This window comes from Synchiropus splendidus, chromosome 19 (genome assembly GCF_027744825.2).
Source record: "Synchiropus splendidus isolate RoL2022-P1 chromosome 19, RoL_Sspl_1.0, whole genome shotgun sequence".
In the NCBI taxonomy this organism is placed as follows: domain Eukaryota; kingdom Metazoa; phylum Chordata; class Actinopteri; order Syngnathiformes; family Callionymidae; genus Synchiropus; species Synchiropus splendidus.
Genome location: NC_071352.1, coordinates 4,061,164 through 4,084,019, shown reverse-complemented (window position 1 = coordinate 4,084,019; position 22,856 = coordinate 4,061,164). Strand labels below are relative to the sequence as shown.

The 22,856-nt window shown below is 49.2% G+C and overlaps 1 protein-coding gene across 6 annotated transcripts in view; it reads right to left on the bottom strand.

Moving 5' to 3' along the window:
• Positions 1 to 22,590, bottom strand: part of cacna1ha (calcium channel, voltage-dependent, T type, alpha 1H subunit a) — a 54,227-nt gene extending 31,637 nt beyond the window's left edge. For 3 of the 6 annotated variants that reach the window (XM_053852802.1, XM_053852803.1, XM_053852804.1), the window contains exons 1-2: positions 22,131 to 22,589; positions 20,108 to 20,555 (exon numbers count right to left, since the gene is read on the bottom strand). In XM_053852802.1, coding sequence (XP_053708777.1) covers positions 20,108 to 20,531 — 424 coding nt within the window. In that variant the 5' untranslated portion in view covers positions 20,532 to 20,555; positions 22,131 to 22,589. Of the gene's footprint in view, positions 1 to 20,107; positions 20,556 to 21,371; positions 21,615 to 22,130 lie in introns of all 6 variants that reach the window. The other 3 variants (XM_053852798.1, XM_053852801.1, XM_053852800.1) reach the window with 2 other exon arrangements.
• Between the last annotated feature and the right edge of the window lie 266 nt (positions 22,591 to 22,856).

Below are 22,856 nucleotides of genomic sequence, written 5' to 3'. Positions count from 1 at the left end.
TTTGGCAGGTGAGTCTCGCTGGTAAACACCACTGCACCTGCTTGTTATTTTGACCTCTGAAAGACAGTGATCTCCTTTAGTAACACTCTTCTATAAGGCTCTGCTTCATTGAGTAGTTGGTCAGTACTTCACAACATGGTCAACTTCTCTCATGCGATCTGTTTACATGTTGTTTTCTCGCTCATAGAAAGCGCCTTGGAACACAATGGGAATAATAATAATAATCTAATAATCCAAAGACAAAATGTGCAGTTTTGTTGCACATTTTTATGTTCCAATGTTGCTACATCATGTTATAAAAACTGGAATATCTCGCAGCTCTAAACACTCAGCCAAAGTGCAGCAATCGTAAAATGGTAAATATATCACTCATACTGTTGAAGGTATTTGTCAGTACTATAATACCAATTATCTTTTGTCTCCAAATCATCACTGTTTTAAATCATACGCTTAAATTGAGGCCTCCTCTTTGCAGGAACAGTGTTAATGTCGACATGGTTCTTATTTAGACATACAGTCGAGGTAGATCGGACTTAAGCGCCGTGAGTGATCGCAGCTATGAGAAGAGGCACTCTGAACACGCAGCTTGCTCTCCGTCTGACACAGTTTCAGCAGGAATCTGGTTGCTAAGTAACCAGCCACGGTCCAAACTGTCCACGCAGAGGAGCGAAGAGTTGGGAACAACGAAGGAGGAGATTTCTTTTTGAGTGCTCCAACTCAAGTAGCAAGCTCTGTGCTTGCATGTGCCTGTTTTCTCTGCTCCCTCGCAGTGGCTCGCTCCTCCTTCCTGCTCCCAAAACCAACTGTCAGGGGAGAAGCCGAAAACAAAAACTCGCCTCCCTTCTGTTTCCACCTCCTCTCCAATACATCTAAAGCTAAGTCCCCTCTGATCTGTGTCATTACCAAGTAAATCTGCGAACAACACATGCATATTCATATCATATATACATCTCTTCACAGAACACGTGTGTTCCACCTGCCATCATGGCGGAATGAAGCGCTCGGTCTGCACTGTAGCCCCACTCGGAGCCCTGGCAGTCCTCCAGCTAATGGGCAGCAGGAGTCAGTTTTGCTGTAGTGCTGGGCCCACAATGATAGCCGGCTACAAAACCACCGTGTGGATGACCAACTGGCAGTGAGAGGAGCAACAACACCGGACCAAAACAAGCCCCCTTCAATAGTTAGTCAGATGTGCACGTGGTGGTGATCACAGCAAGACATGGAACTGCACTCGTGTGTATCCATGGAGGAAGGACGCAGTCCGCTGAAGTCATTTCATCCGACACGTTCCCAACACGAATCATGAGCATTAACTGTTAGCTGCAACAGTGACGCAACCCAAAAGAGTATTTTTATCATTGATATAAGACATCAGAACCTATGTAAAGTTCTAACCCTAACCCAGTTTGGGCAGCGCTACAAGATGCTGCCTGCCAACACCAGAACGTCACCAATAGCAGAGTCGCAGCAGCAAGGCTAGCACCCTCTCAACACTCACACGAGTGTATGACCATGACACGAGTGCACAGCAACATTTCAAAGACATCGACAGACAGCAGTTTTCTCTGTGGGAGGGTCGGGTTGGCGCAAAACACAGGTGGAGAGCTTTTTCACTTGTCTTTCTGCTGTCCACCAGATGGCCCTCTGGACTGGGACCAAATCAGGAGCAGAACACATGCATACACGCACACAGACACGTTCACATCTTTATCCTTGTGGGGACCCTTTCTCAAGCCTCTCCCCCTAAACCTAACCATCCAAAACGTTTACCAAACTGAAACCCAGGTATTTTGATGTTTTCATCCCCACAATGAGGTTGAACCTAGTGGGGACCAGCCAAAAGGTCCCCATGAAGCAAAATGTCCTCACAAGTAGGTGTGTTTCCAGCAAGCTATACAAGGCAAACACACACTATGGCAGGAGCCTGTGTTTGCTCCATTTAAACTCTACAGTGGAACCTTGTGTGTGTGGCTTTGGTCCATGTGAGTCCTCTGTGTGGACCCAGCGTGCGTCTCCTCAGTGTGAGCACGTGTGTGTGTGTAGCCATGTGTGAGCAGTGGCACCTGGCAGCGTTGTCTGAGCTCACCTGACGCTGCGATGCATTACAATCAGGATGTTACATAAGCCTCACTGTTGTCCAACCTTCTCCAGCAGGCACAAGGAGTTAAGATGAAGGTTAACACGACTGCTCCCATCCATGCTGCCATCCCTGATGAGTCAAACGGCCTGGCCCAAACATTTGGTGGGACAGTCCCTGTGCAGGACAGACTGACTAAAGTCAGCACACGTCACGGATAACAGAGTCAAAAGAGTCAGAGTCAAAAACCTTGCTCCTTGTTAAACTTTAAGAGGGACTTTCTGTCGCTAAGCTTGTATTATCGTCAGATGTACAATAGATATTTCCACTGTCTCTGCACGTGAGACTTGAGAGAATAATCCACAGCTGGCCCTTTCTATGTTCAAAAGGAATCTTCACTTTCAGCAGGTTTGCAAATGGAAGGATCAGTGTCGCCAAGCACTGCAAACAGGGTCGGTCAAAGATACTGGTCTTGACACTTTGAGCATTATAGACCATCGGATTATGAGGGAACAGTCTCAGCACTCAGCAGCCAGGCTGCTGTCCAGCATCACTGCCCCTCCAGCCACAGATATCAGGACTTTAGCTCCCAGGTATTAGGCCTCTCTCACTGAAACATTAGGCCAAGTATCCACAACACAAGGACGAAGGAATCCAGCGAAGGATTTGTTTCACACACGCACACACACAATCCAGAGCATCATTTGGCAGAGGGACCACAAGCTTCCAGCCTCGGAACTGCTGGACTCATTCATGTAGAGCCCAGACACAAGTGTAAACACACCCACACACGCACCGGCAGCCAAGATCTGATAATCGACAGATTGGTGGAATTTGCTCGACTTTAGCCAAATATCCTCCACTAGCTTTTCTCCAAATCACCTGCATTTACCAGGCACTGGCCAATAGGCAGGAGAATGGAACCCAGCTGAAAAGAGCAATTGAATTTGTCCATATTTTCAGACAGTGTTGCCATAGAAACCACATTTACTTGCTGCATATCCTTCAGCACACATTTGCTGCCTCAGTCACACACACACACCGGTTTGCAGCACTATCTTTGTGGGGACCTCTCCTGGCCATCACCCTCCCCCCAGGTTCTCCCCCTGAAGCTAACCCTCCAAAACACATGGCTCACCTGAACCAGGACTCTGAACCAGACTGGAATCCAGTTATTTTGAAGTCTTCACCCTAAAATTGAGGCTGACCCTTCAGGACCCCACAAGGAGGTGTGTTTCCAAGAATTGATCGTTGAAGAATTGAATGAGGACGCGCACACACAGACGCTGCTGGAGAGGAGAGTGCAGAGGCTCCTGTAACTGTGATTTATCAGGGCCAGTTAACACAATTAAGTCCCCAGCTTCCCCCTGTGTTCCATTACCTGTCCATCCTGCAAGAGCACGATTGTTCTGTGGAAGGTTGGTGTGGTGTGGTGTGTGTGTGAGACAGAGAGAAGTGCGTGTTGGACAGGAAGTCCCGGACGACTGTCCACAAACAAGGATCAGAAGCTCAGAAACAACATCAGTCGTTCCCGGTTGACTGGTCATTGTGAGTCCCGTCCTGCAGACGTTCATGTGCAACTGGCATTAACAACAACACAACTGCCAAGACAAAGAGCGTACAGGAGGAAGTGATGTTGCATTCCTCCGCCACGCTGAGGAACTAGCTTAGCACCAGATTTGTGGATGAGGAGGCAGCTTGATTCACCACAGCATCCACCGCTGTCCAGTGGTGCCACAACAGGAAGATCAGCATGTGGCAGAGACGCAGTAAAAGCCTCAGGAGTCGATAAAACCACCATGACAACAACCGCCCAAACACACAGATGGTTAATATTAACTAGCATCAACACGTAGAGAGCGTCCGTCCACAGACCACTGAATCAGCAAACACACCTTATGCAGAATGTTACCATGGCAACCGGTCTCATGTTCTGCAAGAAGAACAGCGAAGGGACACGGACATGCAGTCATAAATTCTTCAGACGTCGTCGGCTGATCTTGAATATTTATGCTGCCTCTAAAAGCATGTTTTCATGTTCCAGGCTCCATCGAAGCTCCACGTTTGACTTGGGTAATTGGCAGAAGGGAAAAAATAGCAGCATCAGCGCAGAGTGAGATGAAATTAAATTACAATTATGTTCTGCCGGAGAAGCGGAGCAATCGTTTGTGATTAGCTGAATAAATACAAATGTGTTTGGCAGCCTCGGCAGCACCAGCACAGACACTACAGCAGAATCTTTCTTCAGACCTAGAGACGCCCAAATACACAGCTTCCCTTCACCTTCTTGCCTCAGCACACAGATGTTTTTGCCGAATTGCCTTTTAAACACAACAAGAAGAGCTTTTCTCGTGAGCAACAAATGGTGTCAGAGGCAGGATGCTAGTAGCAGGCTGAGCGACAGCAGGGGAGGCCTGAATTTGATACAACCTGTCTGGTCACCTGGTCTCCACAAAGACCAGAGGTGGAATCACTTTGCTTCAGTGAAGCACTTGGATGAGCCAGGGGGTAGGCATGTTCAGAACCAGAGCCTGGAAACATCTCTTCCTAGGGTATAAGTCCTTCTTGTCACGGACTGAGCTGGGAACCATCCATGGGCAGAGCAGTCCTGTCACATCCATGTCCTCATGTTTGATTCATGCAGCCACAGCAGCACAGGACGTTTCTGGCCTCAGAGAAAGTGAGTGAGGAGAAGTGTTTCCCTTGTCGACGGTTGGACGGACCAGAGGACGTGACCGAGCATCCGGTCATCGACTTGCAATGTCAGCATCACAAAGCCTCATTACCGTGATCTGCCATATGGAGACCAGCATCATCAGCGATGAACTGGGAGGAAGATGGATTTCACTTTCCTCTGTCAGATCCTGCCACCTTCACTCTGCATGCTAGTCCTCCATAACACCACCGCCTTGGCCTCCTTCATTTGTAGGTGCTGAGGAGTCAAAGTGTCCAAGCGGCAAAGCCACGTCCGTAAGAGAGACATGAGAAAGCGCCGCAGTGGTGCTCGTGACGTGGTTTGTGTTCCCCCATGAAGCAGAATCACAAACAGAATTGTTCATCTGCCGGTGGGGAGCCAGTCTACCATGATGCTTGGCTGTACACAGCAATCTCACATCCATAAACACCCTGATGCCCATGTCCACATGTACAGCAGGAGGCTGTCAAGCACAGGCCACAGTCTTCTGCTCAGCCTCCTCAAGCATGTGACAGCTCCCAGACAGGAAGTGGGAGATAAGGATGGATGGTGGAGGGAGAGACGGCGGAGAGTGAGGAGCCTGCCGGGGAGGCAGCAGTGGAAGACGATGAGAACAAGAAAAGTGACTAAATTGGATAAGAGATATGGATGAGGAGGAAATGGAGAGCAATAATGCAGGACCACGTTTGCTTCCCGCCGCTCAGTCAGGCACAGGGGATGAGGAGGAGAACAGCGTGAGGGCTGACACTCACATTTGAGTCTGAGGTTTGGAAAATGCTTCTGCATCAATGAACATCAGCTGCGACAGCACCAAACTCATGATGTCAGCCAGGACCTTGGCTATCAGGGAAACTAGTGAAGAGCAGAGAACCTCCGCCAAGCAGCTTCAGTCTACCCCCAACACAATGACCTGACGAACTGACAGCAAGAGGAGGAGGCAGAAACCTTGAAACAATCAGGCTGCTGCAGCAGCAGCAGGCAACAGAGCCAGAAGAAGAGAGACGAGGAAGTCGCTTCTCCTGCTCATAAAACAAAAAGAAAAACTGTGAATCTTGCTCTCTGCATTCATAAACAAAGGAGGACGATGGAGCAGAATCAAATCCCTGAATCAGCGTTGGTACGAGAAGACGCTGGAGCCAGACACAGTTAAGTCTTCTCCATTAGCCTAATCACACTTTTTACCAAAGCGGTTTAGAAAGTAACTTTGATCCAGCTGACTACAAGAGGATTAGCAGTAAGGCCTCACACACACTCTTTAGTTCAGCGCCAGCAGCCACAGGAACACACTCCCTCCACCTGCCTCGCATCGAGCCCCAGCTCCATCCAGACGTCCCTCGTGCATGTGTCAAGACAGATTTTGGATATTCCTTCGGTAATGACCACGTAATATGGTCTTAGCAATGATACCATATTAGCTCTATGTAAAGGCTCATCATTCTTGTCAAATTATTTGAATTTAAAAACTAAATAAAGGACGTCAACAGGAGATGAATGAGGATCCACATGTACGTGTTTAGATGCAAGAGACCCAGCTCCCACGGACTCTGCAGCTCTGAGTCCACCCGTGTCCTTAATACTAGTCTGGAGACATTTGAAGAAGCAGGTAGCAGCCGTGCCTCTCTGCACCTCACCACTCCCACCCTCCTCCTCTATCCCGCTAGTGAAGTGAAAGGTCAGACCTGCCACTGCTGCGGAGATAAATCAGCTCCCATCAGATCACTGTGTTCAGCTGGATGCAAAAACACATGCATCATAACACACAGTGACCGGCGTCTGTTGTCGAAACTCATTCAGCCAGGGAGCGTTGCTCAGGCCATCGTCCAGGAGGCGTCACTTCCTCACCTGAGCTCAGGTCTAAATCTCAAGTGCAGCCTCTGGTCAGTGACATGTGGTTGGCAACTGTGTTTTACAAATCCATTCCAGATCTGTCCTCAGCTCCGCGCCACCTCATTATAGAAGAGAGGCAAAAGTGTAGTTTCTATTCCATCACAGCGAGAGGGAGGTCCGCGCTCCCCAGGAGCTGCGAATGGAACTGAAAATACAATCATGGCTCTGCGCATCCAGAACGGTGTTGGGCTATGATTCCATGTTCTTAAGGGCTGTGGAAGAGATGGATATCCCTCATGGACTTCCCGATGTCATTGACCAGACTCCTCTCCCTCCATGGTACCTGCCCTATGCTTCCTCTTGAACTCTCACCACAGCTGTTTCTGGAAGAGCCAGTCACAGTGGAGTGTTGACGTCTCCACGCTCGCCCGTTGGGCCATCTATCCTGTTAGCCTGCTGCTTCACAGAGTCATCATGATCATCATCATGGTCTTTCTTTCGCGTCCAACAAATTCTCCATGTTTTTGTGTGCACTTACCATGGGTTAAATATACTTGGATCTCACCATACAAAGACCTCAACAAAAGAGGGTTTGACTGGTGCCAGTCCCAGTGCACATCGTGCCATGTCACAGTGACATCACACTGTCTTTTGACAAAAGCTAAATTCATTCAAATGAGAGTCAAAATTGAGGGATTCTGGAGAAGCAACTGCAAGTCAACATATGACTCAACATGGGTCAATATTTATTTTTTTTCTTTGAGGGATTGTGATTCATCATCGTTACTGTCAACTTGTGCTTCCGCTCCCTGCTTCTGAATGTTGCTCATCATCTTTAAATCAAATCCAACTCTGTCCACTCAGGCGAGTGAGCAAAACCCACTTAGCTGCCAATGCGTGTCGCTGAGAGAGACACCTGAGCACATGCAGCCCTGCACTGAAGAAGCAACGTTGTTGAAACAATGTCTTCTTCCTGTCATATCTCAAAATTGAAGAAGGAGTTTCCATGAACAATAGGTTTGAACTCCAGATTATCTAATGAAAGAATAAAAATGATGCCATGCGGGAGTCCGCCAACTGCTCCTCAGCCGCCAAACTGTTTAAAGCCTCAGAACTTTCTCCCTCACTTTGCCTCCCTGCTCTTCCCACAAGCGTTTGGGCTGCTACATGACATGACATGCGCATTCTCCGAGTGGAGGCTCGAACCCACACCAGTCTTGGTGTCCTTGAGATTGTTCTGTAGTGAAGAGTGACTCGCCACATCAGCACCCCTTCACCGTCAGAGGAGCAAGACTTGTCTTTTAAGGTAGACCATCACAGAGGATCCTATTCCAAATCCAAAACTCTGTTCTTGAAAGGTCTTTTCATTCATCTAAAGGGTTTTGGCGTTTGAGGAGCAGCACCGTTTATGGCTCACCTGCTCTTTTGTCTAGGCTTAATATTGTGTCTTCTGAACTCACTAGCTTGACAGTGAAGTGAGTCTAAAATCGACTGTAAAGGTGATGCATGATGGTTTGATACAGTTATGTGAAACTTGATATGTAAAGTTTGACGACTCTTTAAGTTGAGCTTCCTGCGTTTTGAGATTCTTCTATCGACATCGAGCTTCAAAGGTTATTTACAACGGTCTTAATTTACGTCTGGCCTGTGGCTCGTGGCCTCCTTCCCTTCCCAGCATGACCCTTCCTCTATCTGTCTCCCGATCTCTGCTTGTGTGTGACTCACTCACTGGTGGCATTTTTATGTTCCTGTTTATCTTCCTGCCGGGAATGGGCTGCATGGGTCGTGCGTGCGTGTGTGTGCGCGCGAGTTTCAGATCAATTCTCTTGAACTAACTCAGCATAAACAATTAAAATGGACTTAAATAATTCAGAGGTTGAGGCCTTTTATTTTATCCAATAACAATGAATTTACAATTTCCACTCAAGTCAATGTGCTGCAAATTAGCATGAGCAATTTCCATATTGATGTGTTAGAAAGAAGGCACTTTGGGACTTTCTGTGATTCCCTGAAGCAGGGTGGTGGGAGGCCGGAGCAGGCGGGTCGGCAGCTGGCCACCGGACCACTTCTCATCCACACACTTCACTCTGTGCCTTCCTTCACCAGGAGGCCAAATGTTTCACGACAGGGAACAATCTGACTATTGTTGTTTTCAATTGGGCTCAGATCAATACCGATTGGAAAAGCCATTCAATCCCAGAGGCGCGGTAAACAATGCCTGCTTCATTTACCAGGGAAGCCCACGGAACTTTCCGAGACATGAAAATAGTCACAGCGCAACACTTAGGCTGCGTCAAGGAGTAAAGCCCTAAGGCAACATGTAGATTGGAAGCATGAACTGTCATTATTACAGCACATTGCTTTACACAGCTGCTTGAAAATCTTTAAAATATTCTGTGATAAAGTTTCTGGGAAACACTGAGAAGCCGCTCGCAGCAAAAAATAGATAAATAAATCAAAAATAATAATGGGGGGGTGAAGTGAAGAAGAATGTGGCGCCCTCATTCATTTGCTTTTACGACCTTAGTTTTACTTCAAAAATCCATGGAACAAAGTCCTCCATCCATGGGGATCCGCCAGGATCTGCAGCTCAGTGGTGGAAAAACAGGATGACATCAACGTGTTGCCAAGAAACTTGCAAAGCAGTTATTTTTATCACCCGAAAAGTCTCATAGCCATGCTCAGCTGAGGCCGTGCTGGTTTGGCCTCAGTCTGACTCCACTGCAGGAAAGTAAAAGCTCCCACAGCCTCTGTTTTTGTCTTCACAGCTTAACAGTCAGAAACATTTCTACTGCAGTTCTGACACCAGATTCTACCTCAGAAATGGTTAACCACTTATCCCACTTCAGCAGCGCCAAAAGGCACCTGGTGTCTTGTGTTATCTGACAACAAAGGAGCGAGGCATCCATGGAGATGTTCTGCAGAAGCAGCTCACAGAGGGACACAGGTCAGCCTTCACTGAAGCTGACCACGTACGTGCGGTGTGTATGTGTCTTCCAAACTGTTTGGATGAACTGGATCTAATCACCATTTCATGAGGGACTCTGCTGGTCCTTCAGCTGGCTGTGAGCCCGGCCAAGGGTCTGAATGGGTTCCAAATGAACCAGTGACTCCCAGTTTAAGTGGAAACGCCAACCTTGCCAAACACTAATAAAAGCCCAACAAAGCAGACCAGAATCTGAGAGGAAGTATGGAGAGTACTAGACAGACGGATGCTTAAATAAACATGTCAGTGGAAGCCAGTGAGAAGCCATGATGACTCTAAATCCTCTGTCGGTGTGAGCGCTTGCATGCGGGCCACCTGTCGAGGGTGACCCCCAAGAAACAAACAGAAGAGCTTTTCGACCAAACTATTTGAACTGCAGGTAAGAGAGGATGAGCAGAAGGCGTCCTGAGCAATATGCTCTTCTCCTGCGCTTCATTCTAGAAGCTCAGACAAAGGCTCCTGGGATTCGCGGAGCCTGGGCACCTAGCCTTTAGCATGAGCTTCTCACATGACAAGTCATGAAGAGGGAGAAGACACGTCAGACTCGGCAGGAGAGTCAAACTGACTGAGGGCTCCTCATGTGCTGTGGGCCTGAGCGCTGCCAGGATAACCCCAGAGAAAGGACATGGCGGGCAGGGTGCAAGTTAGCCTGATTTCTGCAGGACCATAACACTTTGCTCAGTACGACTGTAAAGACACTGAGGATAAAGAGAGAAGGTTGTGGTTGAACTGAAAATCCAAGTAGGAAGATTTCGCCTCAGTATCTTCAACGACATTGCTTCAGTTCCAATGAGTTTCCTGTGGTTTCCTGCACTATATGGGCATCGGCAGCGTCATTTCTCGTGTCGTTCAGCGCTCTCACTGAGTTTGTGTTTCTACTTGTGATTCTAATTTCACATTTCCTTGAGCCCTGGACCTTCTCTGAGACCGGTGCTCTTCTAACACGAGCAAACATGACTGGAGGTGGGTAAAATTAGCGGCAGACGCTGAGCTTTTTAATGCCACGTCTCCACCCACGGGACAACAATGTCTGATCCATCTCAGTGTGTTAGCATCAAATGCAGTAGCAAGGCAGGCGACTGAGGTGGAGGTCACAGCCTGCTACGCTAACTCACTCGCCACTCACACTGGAGGCCCACATCTCTCATCGGAGCCCTTTATTTGAAAAAGGAAAAAAGGCATTGTGTGATTTTTCTCCTCGTGTCACTTCTTCCACAAGTCTTCCCGCCCACTCCCAGATGGCTTTATGTTTTTTACCGCTTCACCTCGCTGTGCTGTAGCACAGGAAGCAGCCGAGGCTCCATTAACAACACCCCCAGACGTGTTAAGACACTCTCCCACAGCGCCCAGGCTACCTGATAGTAATCATTCAGAAAATCTTTGAGGCAAACACCGTGCCAGCAAGCAAACCAGGCCACACATGCAAGGTAGCACAAACACACTGGGCAAACAAATGTCTGAAATCCACGAGGAACCAAAAACATCCAGCTGTTGGACTGACTCCAGTCACTCAGTACATTTGGTGACCACTTGAACCAGCGCAGAGGTTTTACTGAGCTGGAAAGGTGCCAGGACTGAAACAAGACCGTCACAAGAGTACAAGCTGAGTCAGCAGTGCGACTGGACACACCATCCCTCCTCATGCTCTTCATACAATGAGCCATGTCCAACTCCTCGCCAGCATGCAGAGTTCATTTAAGAACAGGATTTCACCAAGATGGCGGTGTGACTGTAAAAATCAGCTGCTGATGTTGAGCTGGCTTAACAGAGCACAAACCCTTTGGAGATCACAGTTCGCTGTGAAATCTTTGCTCTTTGAAGTCTTTGACACGGTTGTCTTTAACCACTTCCAAAGACTGGTTCCCTCTATTTCATTGCACTGCCATGGGCGTCGACAGCAGCAGAGCAGACTCCAACAACCTTGGTCTGGTTCTGTGCATTTACATTTAAAGCAAACTGGGCATTAAATGTGCCACTGTCACTGCCTAGTGGAAGATGGACAGGTGTGTCAGCAAACATCCTCGCGCTCTGCAGCTTAGCCACGCACACACAGCTCTGGCCAGAGCGTCGCTCCCTGAGCTCCTTGTTAGTTCAGCGTCTCTTTAGCCTGGGCCAACCAAGAGCTCAGACTGTGGACACAAGGCTGCAAACCGGAACAAAGCACAGACAAGTGACGCCAGCGACTGGCAAACCTTCAGGCATCAACATGGTCAGACTCACAGTGTAGAAAACCAGCATCGCAGCTTCTCATGAAAGAAAAGGCCAGAGGTTTGAATCGGCGACCTCTGACCTCTGCTCATGTATCACACAGGGAAACTGAATGGCTGTAGAGGGATTTGAAGGCCGAGTTTTACAGTCACATGCGGATCAAAGTGGTTCCAGGATCTTTGGAAAATTGGAGCTCATGGTCTGGATGTATAGTGACGGCTAATGTAGCTCAGGCGCCAGTGTTGACAAAAACATGTCGATGGTTTTCGGAAAGACACAATGGTTCATCTCCTGTGAGTGCAGACGTCCTGGCGTCCGCCAGTCAGCGCTGAGGAATCAATCTCACTCTGGAGTTGAACTGTGATCAAGCACTGGCCGTGTTTACTCTGCAGGCCATTTGAGCTCTTCCCAGCACAGACCCTGGCTAGATGCTTCAGACCAGCTTTCATCTGGCCTGAAGTGGGGCGGTTGTGGCGCAGCGTCCCTGTGAACTGACTTGACAGGCCATAACCAGCCGTGCCTCCGGACGGCTAATGCTCATGTGGTCCGCACGCACAAGACAAATGGCTCCAGACTGACCTCTCGTCTGATGGGAGCGTTTCTGTATTTAACATTGTGTGTGTCTCCGCGGAAACAATGCCAAGCTCCATCCAGGCAACAATGGATCATTTACAACTGTGACAGCTCTATATTCTCCAACAGCAGCTTTGGCTTTCCCTCTAGCTCGGGTGCAAATCCACGGTCCCACGGTCAAAATGTTCGTTTGTTCGTTTTCTGCGCCCCTGAAATCACATTGAATAAAGGAAATGCAGGGGAATTACAGTGTGTCAGTTCACTTCAGTCAGGCCGGGAAACAAACAGCGCTGACATGTTGTCTGGTCGCCGGCGCTGCTCTGTCAAATCAGCGTCAGTGTGATGGATGTTGCAACCATCACACCAGTCGCCCAAAAGAGTCAGATTCAATTCCTCTTTTGGGATCATGAGGGACACTGAGAGTTTACTCCACCGAACCTGCAGTTCAACACTGTTATCACTGTTCATCTCAAGTACAACCAGCCATATCAAGTGAAAGTGACACAAACATCAGCTCCAGCACACGAGAGTTGCGACCCAAAGTCAGGACCTGCTGCGCCTGAGCGATGAGTGCGTTGGTTTGATGGAGGTGGGCAGGATTAACATGACAAACAGCTGTAGCTCTGGCCTCCAACAGAGTGAGCGAGTGGCCCTGACCTCGGTGTCACTGCTTTACTCCTCACCAACCACAGGAGGCAGACTTCCCTGCTTTGGTGTCACGATCGTGGTTGTTACGCCAGACGTGTGCCGTCACTAAACCTTCCTCTCGCTCACTTCTGGCTCCCACCAAACTCAACCAAAATACTGACAAATGACACAGTCCTCGACTCAGCAGTCAGGTTAACCCCCCTTAAACACTGGATGCTACGATGTGCTGTTGCCTAGTAACCAGGTAGAGCTTCTGGCTCCTCTTCACAGAGAGACAGCCACCATCCTTCTCTTTCCACCAGCTCTCTCACAACTGAGTGCTACACACGAGCCTCAAAAGCACAGGCACAGAACATGGTGAAATCACCTGGACTCTGCTGCACCAGCAACCCTGCGTGGCTGCAGAAGTAGGCTGCCTTCACTCCACTCTCACTTCTGCGCTGCAGACCATTTCACGGACAAAGAAGAGACACGTGCACTAGAGAAGCTGCCGTTTCCAGGTCTCAGAGGAAACACAGCCAAGTGGTGGGCTTCTTCCATAAAAGCCTCTCAGACCGACAAACAGCCAACTATTTCTATCTCCTCCCTCCATGAAGGTCGGCACACTGAGTCGATCCTGCACAGCTAGTGATCACTGATCACTAGAGCGATGCTGAGCTTCGACAGGCCTGGCTCCAGCGTCAGGACCAAAGCACTAGATCTACAATGGTTCCTTGCCTCACACACCAACACCAGCCTGTAATCTCAGCAAAGTGTCAGGTCAGCGGAAGCTAACCCACTGTCACCACCAGAGATCCCCCTACCACTGACCATGAGGCCACAGCAAACACCCGCAGGTCGAGCCACTGTGGCCACCACATGAATGCAGCGACTGCTTGACTTCACCTCAGTCACAGAGGCTGAGAGAGAATCCAATCCTTCCAGAAATTCAGAGGCTCTGTGCTGGAACAAAGTTACAGACACACGCTAAACCACTGCATTTGTCTGAGCCCTCACGCATACTCTCATACTTGCACTGCGCTGTGCTGTCTACATCGCCATGACAACCGAGGGCTGGATGGAGATGGCTTTCCAAATTCTTTCATCTATCCATCCAAGGCTTTTTCATGCAAGCAGACGTGCACACACAGATGTGAGGAGACACACTTCTTCCTCAGGCTCTCATTCCTGAGCTCCGGCCGGAGAAACCGTGTGTGTGTGTGTGTGTGTGGGGTTCACGCCGACCGTTGTCAGCAAGTGGAAAGACTCCCAGGACAATGTGTGGAATAAAAGGCCGTCCATAGCAAACAGGCCGCCCTGGCTGGAGCCGAGTGTTTCTGTCATTCTCAGACAGTAATGTGATCAGCAGAAGGGCGAGGGCTGCTGCGTTATTCATGTGAGGCTTGACTGAGGGGAAACATCAGCAGCACACACACACACACAAAACCTACCACCTACAAACACACAAAGGCTCATCAACGATGGCAGGGCTGCACAGAGGCAGTGTGACCCAAAAACATCACTGAATGTTAAAGACCTTGTTGAAAGCTGGAGCATTGGGGATGGGGGGTCACCAGTTCAACACGTGTGCGCGTGCACAAACGTTTGTGTCTCCACTGTTTGAGGTGAGACAGGATGAGTCAACGGTTGTGTCAAGCAGTTTGCGAGGTCACAACTTCAGAAACAACTGTTGAAGAAATTGATTCTTCCTTTCATCTTCTCAAACTCTGATGCTCCGATCCATTTGTTTATTTTTGATCATTTTAGTTTTGAATGACAATGTTGTCTTTATTTTGACAAAAACAAGCAAAACTAAATTAAACTTAGTAAATCATTCCTCTAGAGCAACAGATAGCCAGTCGTTGACCAATGACTGAGTGTCCTGCTCCATTATGACTAACACTCTTTAGTTATTTGTGTTTATCTGAGCTTCAAAATCCATATTTCATTCTGCACTATTTGGAAACCATGCTGACGGAGCTCCTCCTCTGAGCCAGCGACACGAAAATCCACTAAAATAGCAGAAACAACAATCCACAAGTGTCTGGGCTTTGCAGCGAGGAGTCAAACTGCAGCACAGACACGAGGGAGCGGAACAAAGAGAGCGCACATTATTCAGCTGCAGCCTTTTTGGAGAGCCAGAGGAAGAGAGAGCGAGCGAGAGATGTTGGGAGGGCGGGCGAGAAGGGGAGGAGAGTTGTTTCTTGAGGATGAAAAATTCGCTGCATCTTCACTGCAGCAACAATCACGCAACATCACAAACACAAAGGAGTCCAGGGCAACTTGTGATTGGCTGCGTGTTGGGCCCCTGCTGCTCCAGCGGATCAGATCACATCTGCATTATTCAAATGTGTGTTCCTCTCTGGAGCCCTGGTGCTCATCTCTCATCACCTCCTCACCCAGACATGTCTCCTCAGAATAATCCCCCACTTTTGTCTCCTCCTTCATCACTGAACAATACATGCAGACAGATATCACCTCACACATAACTGACATCAACATCAGGCGTAACTATGGAAACAACCGCTCCATGATCCTCCCACAGTCAACAATCAGCCAATCAGGACGGAGCTCTGTTTGACTCCGGTTTCACTGGAAGAGTCTCATGATGGTTGACAAACTCCATGAAAGACATCTCAAAAACAGTCAATGGCTTTGTGAGGCTGCACTCAAATGACACTAACAGGGAATGTCAACGTCAGGACAATAGAGGAGGCATGTGTTTTTAATCCAGCTCCTAAACCTGCAGCTCCATGCTAGCGTTGACCTGAAAATGGAGAAGCCAACACAGGTTCCCTGACAAGTAACGGTGGCTAGCAACAACTGCTACGCTGCGGGTTCAAGTCCCAGTGAGGTGACTAGTGTGCCCCGAGGCGGGGTCCACGTTTAGGACCACGATTCATCCTGAATCAGAGGCGAAGCAGGAAAACCTGAACGTTGTCTTTCCTGGATACAAGACGCTTCAGTAACCGTCCAATTCTCTTGTCTATCACATGAAGAGGAGCTTCTCGACACACACACACACACATCCTGCCATTGTACTCATGAAAGTCACTGCCATTAGTTCCAGATCATTTTGCAAAGTCGCCTGTAAACAGGGAGCCTGGGGACGAGTGTACTTTAATAACACACGTCGAAACACCTGAGGGTAGTTAGTTAGCTAACATGCATTAATAAAAAGACAACGTTAAAATGCTTAGTAAAGGCTGAAGGTCACTTATTTCTGTGTAAGGCAGGGGTCGCAGGGGGCAGCAACATTAGCATGTCAGACACATTTGGCTTCAAGTTCAGCAGGAAAGCTGGAAATGAAGCTGCACAAACGTCCTGCCATGTCCAAGTGACTAGCAGATTGTTAGCTCCGCTTTCATAAACACTCGACAGTGAACTCAATGGAGCGTCAAGACGCAGACACACACATTCACAACCTGCTGGCAACGGGACCAGCGCTATCTGTCACGCGGCCAGAAGGGAAGTCAGTTAAAGAGCGAGGCAAACACGAGAGCAAAAAAGAATGAAGCCTCTAAACAACTGGGATGATTCAAACGTCTCGACTCCATCGCTGATGAGGAGCCTCGCTGTCATGATGACGAGTCATGACTTCCCTCCTCACAGCTTCATGAGAGTCAGCGTCATAACCTTAAACTAGACACTTCTTCCCTGTGTCTGGGAGCACAAACAAAGTTGCTCAGTAGAAACAAACATCCTTCATGGTCAGATTCCTATTTAACCCGAGAGACAGAGATAGTTAAACTTCACTCAACAGTCTGCCCGCAGTGACTGGGGTTTCTCTATTCATCTACTGAGGGAAAACACCCTCTCCACATGTTTACAGTCCAGGGTGACTGATGGAGATGAAGCCACTCATCTGTAATGGATTAACCATGTCTGCCTCCCCATCTGATCCCATCAGCCGGGCTCGCCTTGTTATCATGTCACAGCTTCATTTACTTAGAACATATTTTCTCATTGTTGCTTCTCTGTTGGTTGAAACAGGTGAAATGAATAAACAAACCAATATGGCTGCTACTGCAGGCAACTGAGAACTAGAGAAGCCCGACATAAACAAACAAAGAAAGTGTTTTACGTCATAAAAAAGCTTATTAAGACCACATAACACAGGGGGTCATCAACGGTTGCTGTGGTGGTAAAAGAGCTGAGATCAGAGCTTCAACTGTTGCAGTGCATTACGGGACTTGTCGTCACAGGAGAGGCACTGTGTTTTACTGACTTGTCATGAACGGAGACGTGGCCATTTCACGTTATCACCAAGACTGCAACGGTACAAAACGGCACGCGAATCAATTGGTTTCTATTTAGGTTCCATCCCGATCATCCGTCACTCTGGACGCCACCGAATAATTTTCCAGAGAGAAAGGCAGCACTTGACCCGCGGGACGCACTGAGCGAAGCCTTTGAATCAAATTTTAAAACAAATCAATGAAAGTGCTTCAGCTTTGTTTCAGTGCCCAGAAGCGTCTGATTCACGAGCCTCTAAATTTAATGGCCGGCCGCGGCGACTCCAGCTTGAAATCATCAGACGTGCCGTACCAACCGGACGCAAGATCAATAAAGATGAGCGTCATAAACCTGATGAAGGAGCAAGGCCGCCGCGCTGTGAACAACTCTCGTGGTTTCAAACGTGGAGGTTGTTTCTGGACCCTCCTCGCCGCCACCTGCAGTCCGCCTGTGTTTTGACGGCGTCTGGAGCATTTGTCCTTTTGTCGCTTCTGTTCTAAACAAGAGCTCAGCCATCGCATGCTTTTCATGCCTGAGTGACGAGTGGCGCTGGTTCTGTGAATAATATTTACACAGGAGGGACCACCAAGCCGGCAGTGCTTACTCATGCTGCACTCGCAAGGGCTCACCGCCACATAGCAACTTGGCCATGGTTCACATTGGAGGACATGTGATGGTTTTAGATGCGAGTGCAGTTCAGTGGAAAATAAAGAGGCACACCTTCACACAGACCTTCTCATGCATGTCAATGAGCAACTGCTCCTGCAACATGACAAACATAGCACTTGCTGAACTCAGCGCTGCGAGTCAGTTTGCTACATCAGTGGCTGCTTCCTCGGACTATACTTGAAAACATGAATGGGAACCAAACCAATGGAGAACAAACCTCTACTGCCGGTGGAAGAAAATCATAGTCCAAAGTGTACAGCAGCCTAGTGACACTGTCAGAATCCAGTTCCGTGCAGGGAATGGACAACATTGACATGGACAGCATTTGATGAATTGCTGTTGTAAAAGCAACACATTTCCAGCATCAGCAGGAGAAGAGCCTGTCAGTCAAATGGACTGAGCCGAAGCCAGTTCCTGAATACGGAAACCTGTTTTACACTCCATGAAGCACCACAGTGTTCCACTGTTGCCACCTGCCACTGATCCTCCCGTCTTTTCATGCTGATTCAGCTTCCTGGAAGTCTGGTTTTCTTCACGCTCAGGAAGAGCAGGTCCAACACCGACCACCTCACATCATCAGAGTTAGGACACTCCTGCCCTCTTTTCTCCTCGAGCAAAGCTAAAGAACACTCAACGCTGTGGCCTCCAAATGAATGAAAAGATCTTGGGCAAAACACTCCAGCAATGCCAACGGACACACACTCACCGACCCGAACCATTGTTGCTCTTAACTTCAGAGGCAAGCAGCGTCCGACGTATTTCTCCATAGAAATAAGGATATTATCAGGGAGCTCTGTCTCCTGGATCACCACGCTGTTTCACATCTGGACTGTGAAAGCATTTCTGCTGCTCCGACGTCGTGTTCCCTGGACACTACTGGGGACGCCCGTCTGTGACCAGAGACGTTGCTGTACGAAGGTTGAACAGATGTGGGATTCACTCACAATCTGAATCAGGAAATGGAGAGAGCTTCCACGAATGTAACGCGGAAACCACGGAGGCTGAGTCAGAACCTGGCCACAGCCAGTTGCAGTGGAGCTCAGGCACTCTGACTGTTGACTGTTGAATATCACACGAAGGAACCAGGAGCTCTCTGCTGCCTTGGCGTCCGGCAGGGTAGTTAATCTGCTGTTATTGGCCCCGTGCAGTCACAGAGCTGACGCTCCACAGTGTGTTTCCCAAATTAGCTTGGTCAATAGTGTCTTTTTCTATCTGTCCGGGGAGAGTCTGATGGATGATGGAGGCAAAATTAGTTGTAAAGCTCAGCAACCAAAGCAAAACCAACCTCCCCAGAAACTGCCAGGTCACCTGAGATCCTCATCTGTTCCGCCCAGGACCTCCTCCCACACCTCTGCATCCTGACTAGATGCCCACACCTTCTGATGTAAACGGAGGGCGTTCAACTGCCTTTCTACGATCTCCCGAAACCCAGGCTCCAGCCCAGGTAGGCGGGAAGTTGCACCTGACAAAGCAGTGTGACTGAGGTCCCAATTTTGGGTCTGCACACCACCCACTTAGCTGCATCAGCAACGGTTCAGCTTCAGGTTCTTTTAATAGAGCGGATTTGGGCACGAGTGATGTTCTTTCCGCTGCTGCTCAACCAGATAAAAATGATCCTTGCAGGATGTTCAGTTGAGGCTGGATAATGAGAAAGCAGACACGAGCAGCAACAAGATGATTTGGGTTATTCATCTTCGGAGGAATGAATGGAAGCGTTTGAACTCATAAATGGTCGTCGGGATTTTAATACTTGGATTAATGCCTCCCATAACATCGATGCCTGTGAAGGAAAAGTCTTCTGCCGGCAGCACAACACCAGGGGCCTGTCTCTATAGCAACAGCAACAATGAGCGTCTTACAAACTAGTGAAACTTACGAGGGACAATTGAAGTCTCCACAGCAACACTACTACTCTAGACAGGCGTTAAATACTGTTTGTAGACGGCAACAAGGAAAGAGTCTACAACTTCTACATGTTCTGGATGCCCGGAGAAACCCTGGGAAGAACAGAGGCAGGCTCGCTCCAGACCCAGACTTCCCTTCAGCTCACACCCACCGACCCTGACTGCACGGTGCTGAGGAAACCATGGACAGAACAGCAGCGCACACACCTGAGAGGGATTTCTCCGACACGTTGTGTGTCCACAACTCCAGAGCAACTCTGTCCTACCAGGTTGAGGCAGCCGCGTGATGCCAGTGAAAGGATATGGGTTGCAGACGACGCGAAGACACCAGTTGCGAGGCCTGGTGGTTTGCTTCAAGCAGAAGAAGGCCACGGGGGCCAGGGCCGGGTAGGGCTGCTGCTCCTCCTCCTCAGAAACACAGTCCGGGTCCCGGATAGGAGCGGTGATGCGAACTCCCAGTGTCGGTGCAACTTCCACTTCCAGATCTGCTTCTGGAACCTGGGAATTCCACTGGTCCGCCTGTCCACCGGAGTCCTGCCCCGCCTCCTCCAGGTCTGGCCGATCTTCGTCATCGCTTCCCGCTCCTCCCCCGGGGTCAGCATCGCGGTCCCTCCGGGAAGACCTTGGAATAGCAAGCCTCACCTCCTCCAGCACCTCCTCCGGCTCCTTCTCTGGTCCCTCCTGGCACTCGACATTGTGAAAGCGCACTCTCCCCTCGCCATCAGTCATGATAGAGCATCAGGCAGAGCCACTCTGGAAAGCAGGTCAGAGGGAAAGAGGTTATAAGTGGGACGTGTGAGAAAGCGTTGCGAGGCAAAGATAAGGGTGAGAGAAGCGGACAGAGATGGTGAGAGCTGGATGGTGATCCACAGATTCCAACTGAGGCCAAGTCACACAGTCAGCCAAACAAACAGGCTGCATCACCATCGCATCCCTCAGCTGCAGAGGAATCGGGCTGATCCCACCACAAACAGACTCTCAGAAACATTTAGCATGGAACATCTTTCAGTCTGTGGAGGATGAATTTCAACGGCTTCATGTGGAACTGGAGCATTAGAGAATATATGGCGGCTTATCTTCCTGTGCTCATCAGGAGCTGGAGAGGGATGCAAGCGGCGGAGTGAGCCCAGGCTGCCACTGGAGAGAAAGATTGGATGGAGTACAGGAACATTCACACACAAGCTTTCACCACCACACAAACTTTAGACAGACACGTTCACGCACACCCAGCATCCTCATCCTATCTACGACAGCCGACCTTCTCTAGCCTGGGCGAGACATGTCCGACCGAGAGCTAGGGTCTCAGATTTAGAGGAGCCGGTTTCACCCGCACCACAAGGCCACTGAACCAAAGAGAGTCAGAGTGTTCCATCACAAGCCAACCCAATTTGATTTTGTATGTTTTACTTTGAAGTCAAGTCGTGTACTGCCATCGGCTGCACTGGTGTAGTGCTGCGTTTAAAGAGGTCGATGAATCGACCGGGTTATTCAGAGTATGTTTTCCAGCAGAGCGCAGTCCAGCCCTGAATTTGAAGGCGAATGTAAACAGTAAGGTGTTTAATGACGCACCAAGTCAGTGGCTTAAAGCATCTCTCTCTTCCACATTCAAGCTCGATTGTTGTCGTGACTGAAGGACGCTGAATCCAGTCCAACTCCGAACCAATGGCCAGCAGTGCAGACTTCTCCTACGGTCTGAAACGGACGACACAGCTCATCTTCGGCACTTGCTTCACCCTCTGGCTCAGCTCATCATCCATAAGATTTGGATCAATCCCATGAGTCATTCAGTCTGAAGACATTTTGGAACATCATCTGCAAAACAGCAGCCATGATGAGCGGATTGTGACTTCACAGGTTCCTCGCAAGTCTCCTGTCTCTGCATATTGTCTCTGAATATTGACACTTGGCTTCTTTTAAACAGAGAACCAGGCAAGTGAACGGCCGCCGGAGCGGTTACATGGGGAGCAGCGGGATCTCTGACGCTCTCTGGCTCCCCCTCTCTTCCTGTTGCTATGTGATGGAACAGATGGGCCGCTCGCTCTCCGCTCCACTCGAGGATTTTAGCCCACACGGCGCAATGGCAGGCGGAGAATGCGCAAAAACCCTCGGCAAACACACGACACGTGCTGCTGGCGCACAATAACAGGCGGGATTCGTCACTTTAAGATCAGCCAACAACTCGGTGAATGATCATGTACCGTAAATACCGCGAAGGAGGGAGTTGGAGAGGCGAGTGCGCTGCGCCTTTCACCTGCGCCTTTACCATTTAAAGTAAGTCGCTCGACGTCAAACATGTAAATGATGGGGAAAAAAATGCCGTAAACCAACCTCATCGAGATGCAACCAAAAGTTCCCATAAGCATGATCCGCGACTTTGCAGCCTCTGCCAGCACCCGGAGCTGCTTCGCTCTTCCTCAGCCGCTTTTGTCCCAAAATGATCCTGGCGTTCGCTCCACCGGAAGCCAAATCCAAACCTGCTTGCGTTGAGCGTCCAGTCGAGTCGCCACTTGGCTCTAACTGAGAGTTGAGCATCTGTCCGCGTCCATGGTGGCGGAGGTGGGTTACGCTGCGTGGAGCGGAGACGCGCGCTGGAGACTCTTGGCTGTGTGGGCTGGAGCTCCGAGGATGATCCGACTCCGAGAAGGGAAAAAAAACTTGGGAGCCCTGACATGTGACGCGATGCCGGGATATGGAGATATGGAGTAGGAGAGCCACACGCCCAGTGGAGCTGAGGGCGCGTAATCACGCATCATCATAATGGAGCCAGCATGAAAAATACATCAGCTGGGAGACGGTGCGAGAGCGAAGACTCCCAACACTGAAACCGACCGACTCCCAAAGACACCGGCCGCGCGCTTGAAATCACATTATTGAGCTGCGCAGCGAAAAAAGAAAATAGGTGAATATTTCGATTCCGACTTTCTTGACGATGCGTCACCAGCTCTTCTAAAGTTATTCCCTCAAGTTTTCCTCCCCCAGATCGGCCACATACTAGAAATGTCTTCTGATCGCAGGATTCCACTTTTGCTTTTTTACTTATTTTCACTTGTGTTA